The sequence below is a fragment of the Notothenia coriiceps genome, unplaced genomic scaffold, assembly GCF_000735185.1.
Source record: "Notothenia coriiceps isolate Sejong01 unplaced genomic scaffold, NC01 NC01_scaffold00014290, whole genome shotgun sequence".
In the NCBI taxonomy this organism is placed as follows: Eukaryota; Metazoa; Chordata; class Actinopteri; order Perciformes; family Nototheniidae; genus Notothenia; species Notothenia coriiceps.
In genome coordinates, this window is record NW_011346991.1 from 46,339 (window position 1) to 52,093 (window position 5,755).

Genomic DNA, 5,755 nt, shown 5'->3' on the forward strand with positions numbered 1-5,755 from the left:
TGTGCACTGCATGGTTTAGCCCCCCAGTAATGGCCCCAAAGGACTCTGGGAAGATGTAGGAATATACAGGACGCCCATCTCTGGAGAAGAGCTTTGTCTCCGACATCGTGGAACGGGACTTTACGTCTCAGCTGAACGCTACGCTCCCATACGCCACAAGGACAGAGCCAGGAGAGCAACCTCGCTGGATATCCATGTCGGGTTGTTATTTCAAAAATATTTGAATGTAGACCTAAGAGAGGATGAGTAGAACTGTCCCTCTACCTTTGCTGCAGTGATGTTCAGCTCTCGCAGCTGAGCCTTGAGGTCGGAGTTCATCTCCAGCTCGAGCAGAGCCTGCCAGGAGAAACAAGACAAATCATTCTTTAGTTTTATATAAATGCAACTTCCTGACACATGTACAAGCACAGCCATTATTCCTCATAACTGGACCTACTCTGGCAGTTTCTATACAGTTCATATTTCTGTTTACATGCAGAGAACAACCTGATTTCTGATCTACGACACTGACAGGTGATTTTCTGTGACTGTGATTAATACTTATATCAAAACAAATTCACACATTCCTTCTGGCATCCAATGTGCACTGCATGGTTTAGCCCCCCAGTAATGGCCCCAAAGGACTCTGGGAAGATGTAGGAATATACAGGACGCCCATCTCTGGAGAAGAGCTTTGTCTCCGACATCGTGGAACGGGACTTTACGTCTCAGCTGAACGCTACGCTCCCATACGCCACAAGGACAGAGCCAGGAGAGCAACCTCGCTGGATATCCATGTCGGGTTCACACACAATACACACATTCATCATCATCATATGTATACATCTTTCTCATACCAGGTTGTGGGAGAGGTCTGTTTTTATCTTTTAAAGTTTATCTATAAGGAAATATGTTGAACAAATCCAAGCCTCAAACGTCTGCATCTTAAAAAAATACTTCAAAATCACACCATATTTTATAGTAGGAAGCAGCATCACCAGCAATGAGGTAATGTGTGTTTCAGGGCAACACTGAAAGCCATATCTATTAGATTCAAGATCTGACAGCATCTCATCAAAACATCTCAGGATTCTCAACACAAACACACAACAAGCAGCTTGACAAACTCAAACATATGATTAAATGTGAAACCTGGTCTTCTTACCTGGGAGATCCCAGACTCGAACTCGTCAGGCTTTTCGCCATTAGGCTTCACTATTTTGGCGCTGGTACTGAACATGGCCGTTGTTTCTGTGGAGGTAAATAAAAACATGAAAGGTTAGATAAGCATCAACGGCATCTCAACACACTTATGCTATCTTGGTATCGTGGTGGAGCTCCATCAAACTAGCATGCATTTAGGCTAGGCTATGACCAGCTTAATGCTAATTGAGTACAGCAGGCTAAGTCACAACCCTAGCCAATATATGAACTTAAATAGTGATACTTTCAACATTAACCCCCAACATATCAAACAGCCACAAAGTAAGCTAGACTGTGTTACAAACAAACAGCATGTTAGCCACAAGCTAGCTCTGAGGGAGTTAGCATGTTTCAACTGCCATGTACCTCCGATACAACCGAGCTTCAGTGGTTAACGTGGCAAACAGAAGTATTCAGTCTTATTTCACACAAAACTAAACATACATAGAGCTTTGAATATCGAGTCTACTGCATTTACCGGGGAAACATTCTTTCTTTCTGAACACATGCACGGCCTGCTAAGCTAACTTCTGCCTCAGAACTCCCATCATACGGAGCTCCTCTACTACGCTTTATTCTCTCATATAAAACAGCCATCCGCATCCTCAAACTACATAATCTAACGTATCAGAGCCTTAATGTGCCTTACGAAGTGTTTACGCAACAATTAAACAACATTAAAGCACATTTTAGGATAGAAAGGCCAGTCCTGGGAAGAGTGGCACGACTAACCTGTGTCAACGACGGCCAAGGAAGAGGCCGGTTCATCGCGAGAGTTGTACTAATCCAATCCGGAGAGGTATTTACCCATCGCGAGATTTGACGCAGACCACGTTTCCAGTGCTGAGAGAACATCGCGAGAGTTGTATTTTTATTATTTTTTTGTATTATACTCAACTTTATTGAACGTTGCATTCGCGAGAGTTGACACAGACCACGAATCCAGTGATCGTAAAACATCGCGAGAGTTATTTAACAAACGTTTAATTTCAAATATGAAACTGTATTTTTCTTTATTTATATGTCTACCCCTGATGTGAACTTTGTTTTATACGAAACATATGATGTTCATATATGCTCTTGAATAAATAAATAAATAAATATGTGACGCAAAACAAAACCACCTTAAAAAAACGCCCAAAACATCGCGAGAGTTTGGCGAGAAAACGGACTGTCAAGCTTTCCTAACATTACTTTTGACTTTCCTTTCTTTGTTGCTTTACTTCGGACTTTCAAGACTACAACAGAGGTTAAACTACTATCAAATTGACAAAAAATACTTTGTCAGAGTCTGTGGGTATTTTTGTGACAATAACAGTGAGCAAACTGACTGTTGCTCACTGTTAGCAAACCAGCTAATAATAAGGATATTAGCTGGTTTTAGCATCCTTTTCTGGCTGTGGAGGTACACTTTTCTTTCTTTTTTAGAGCCAAACACACAGGGACCAGTCAGCTTTCTTTATAAATGATTGTTTAATTAGTTAAAGACACCATGATAGCCTCCCCAGCTGCGTTATGTTCAGACTGACTGGTGTTTTCAGAGCATTACGCAGGACTGTCTGCGGTGGAGCCGACGACATGCCGAAGGGCAAGTTTTACTTTGCTGTGAGGAAAGGCTTCAAACCAGGAGTGTACAGCACATGGTGAGACTGTCAGAAAATACTGTCTGTTTAGAAGAAAAATAACTCATTGATCCTGCACAGTGGGAGAGCAGGTGCAAACCAAACTCCATTTAAAAAAAAAAAAAACCTGGTCATTTAATGTGTTTTTGATCTTCTGTTAAACAGCACACGTGCTATAAAGGTCATTTTGAATGGTTTTGTAATCACAACAAACCATTTTTCAATTCGGCTTATGAACAATTCGGCTAAGAAACCATACAAACTGTCATTGATCTTGCAAAGTGGTAGAGGAGGTACAAACCAAACTCCATTCAGAAATCTGGTGATTTAAAGTGTTTTTGATCTTCTGTTAAACAACACACCTGCTAGAAAGTTCAATTTAAAGGGTTTTGGAAACGTAACAAACCATTCTTCAATTCGGCTTAGGAAAAATACAAGTTAAAAGTAACATATACTTATTCCCAGTATAAAATACCTATATTCTGAAGAGTATCTAAGAGTATACACTATAAAATATACAGAAGAAATGTGAATACTCTAATATATTTACTATAGGGACAGTAACATATAAACATGGTGTACTACATACATTAACAAGTTGTGCATAGTAGCTTTTAATGGAAGTTTTTCTCATCATTTGTGGGTTTTTGTAACTGTTATTCAGGGATGAATGTAAGGGCCAGGTGGACAAATTCCCCGCTGCCTCTTTCAAGAAGTTTGCATCAGAGAAAGATGCCTGGGCGTTCTTCAGAGGAGTCGACCCCTCTCCAGTTCCACAGGTGAAGAAAGGTAAGCTAATCCAGACGTGTGTGTGTTAAATTCATGCATAGTGTACAGTTCAGGATCAGGGCTATATCATTCCATACAGTCACCAAAACAAGCCGGGGTAGTCGATTTGAAATGGCATTTTGCAAGTTGTTCTCCTCACAATTTGTCCTATCGTTTCCAGTTTCTCAGAGCCTGCACTCGGCCCTCTCTCTGCTCCCTAAAAGAGGTCCGGAGCCTCTGGAGTACATCGCTCTCGGGAAGAAGAGAAGTCACTCGGACGAGGACGCACAGACACGTCCCAAACGAGTAAAACCGTCAGAAAGCTCGGCTGCAGTAAGCTCTGACGGATTCACATACATGGGTGAGCATCTCTAGAATGAGATAAATGTGAAGTCTAAATCGAGACACCTTTTGTCCGACTTGAATTGAAATATAAGATAAGATAAGAAGAACTTTATTGATCCCAAATTGGGAAATGTTTGTGTTGCAGTAGCATAAAAAAACATGGCATTGTACAATACAAATTAAAAGACTAAAAATAACCAAAAAAGTAGAAAATATACATGTTGAATTACAAACATTACAGTAACAAAATATAAAGCAAATATATAAGCATTTTTTGATTGAAAAACATGTGTATATCATCTGTTAACATGTTCTTTTGCTCCTAGTTCACGTGTTCTGCTCTGTCAAAGTTAAAGTTGAATAGAAGCTGAACTCCTGAACCCCGCGCTCTGTCTTCCCTTCACGCAGGCGATGCTGTTGTTGTTTACACCGACGGCGGCTGCACAGGAAACGGACAGAAAGGAGCAAAAGCTGGCATCGGAGTTTACTGGGGCCCCAACCACCCACTGTGAGAGCACACACACACACACACACACACACACACACACACACACACACACACACACACACACACACACACACACACACACACACATACACATACACATACACACACATACACACACATAATCTAAAACCCACAGGCCATAAGAATATTAAACAGCTGAACTTTTTAAAGAACATATATAAACATTCATCTGATTGCATTTAGCTAATTATTCATCTAATATATCATTCCATTTACTCTCCAAACATTCTCTTGCACTATTTTACCTGTTTTATTTGTTTTAATGTCCGATATATATATTCATGTTGCTCTGTTGGAAGAGCCTGGGACTTCAGTTTTTCATTGCCATATCTACACTGAAGCTACTGTGCACATGACGATGAAGCCTTGAAACTCGAAACTTCAATGACCTTGAAACCACATTTGAAGCTTATTTAGAATAATTTATTCCTGCTCTTCTGCAGAAATGTGGCAGATCCTCTGGAGGGAAGACAAACCAACCAGCGGGCAGAAATACAAGTGAGCATCTTCCCCTCACACATATTTCTACTACATACACTTTTTGTATCTTAGTAACTTATTTTACCCAGAAGGAGGATTTAAGTCACTAGTTGCTGGATCTTAAGTTTGCAAGGGAAACCTGTTGAGCATTTGTTAGCGGTTAGCTTGAAGCCTTTTGAGCATTTGTTAGCGGTTAGCTTGAAGCCTGTTGAGCATTTGTTAGCGGTTAGCTTGAAACCTGTTGAGCATTTGTTAGCGGTTAGCTTGAAGCCACTCACTCCTGTTTCGGAAAAAACACTAATATTAAACTTGAAAATACTAATTATTTTCCGGATTCATCGTTTGGTCTTTAAAATGTTATAAAATTGTTCAAATATGTCCATTGTAGTTTCTCAACTCACAGCTATGGCTTTAAAATGTCTTGCTTTTTCAGTCCAAATCCCACAAATATTTACTTTAACGTGATAAAGAAAACCGGGATAAGCAGGAAATATCAATATATAAATCTGAAAACAGCATCATGGGACATTTGTGTGTGAAAAAGTACATCAATCTAAATAGTTTTGGAGTGTTTTTCTATCAATTTAGCTGCAGCTCTAGTAGACATCTGAATCTTAAGTTATCTGAGAAACTACCTGAGCATTCGTTAGCTTGTAGCTTCTCACTCCTGTTGAAACTATTGGATTCATTTAGTTGTTGTTCACCAAAGTGGATAAAACAGTTCTGTGTGTGTGTGCGTGTGTGTGTGCGTGTGTGTGTGTGTGTGTGTGTGTGTGTGTGTGTGTGTGTGTAGGCAGCCTGTATGATCTGTGACGTGGACATCATCTGT

The 5,755-nt window shown here is 40.2% G+C and overlaps 1 protein-coding gene and 1 long non-coding RNA gene across 2 annotated transcripts; one reads left to right on the forward strand and one right to left on the reverse strand.

The window, feature by feature from the left end:
* Positions 1-263: 263 nt before the first annotated feature.
* On the reverse strand, positions 264-2,000 carry LOC104948396 (uncharacterized). Its single transcript, XR_798682.1, has 2 exons — positions 1,145-2,000; positions 264-336 (listed from the first exon to the last, which is right to left on the reverse strand). It is a non-coding gene; the product is annotated as an uncharacterized lncRNA (long non-coding RNA).
* Positions 2,001-2,334: 334 nt separating this feature from the next.
* On the forward strand, positions 2,335-5,652 carry rnaseh1 (ribonuclease H1). Its single transcript, XM_010774592.1, has 5 exons — positions 2,335-2,825; positions 3,469-3,593; positions 3,754-3,933; positions 4,326-4,425; positions 4,890-5,652. The coding sequence occupies exons 1-5, from the start codon at positions 2,698-2,700 to the stop codon at positions 4,996-4,998; spliced, it is 642 nt and encodes a 213-aa protein (XP_010772894.1). The 5' UTR covers positions 2,335-2,697; the 3' UTR covers positions 4,999-5,652.
* The last annotated feature ends 103 nt before the right edge of the window (positions 5,653-5,755 follow it).

Coding starts and splice junctions, on each gene's coding strand:
- rnaseh1 (XM_010774592.1), top strand. CDS start 2,698: ATGTTCAGACTGACTGGTGTTTTCAGAGCATTACGCAGGACTGTCTGC. Junction 2,826..3,468: donor CCAGGAGTGTACAGCACATG/GTGAGACTGTCA, acceptor ACTGTTATTCAG/GGATGAATGTAAGGGCCAGG. Junction 3,934..4,325: donor TGACGGATTCACATACATGG/GTGAGCATCTCT, acceptor CCCTTCACGCAG/GCGATGCTGTTGTTGTTTAC.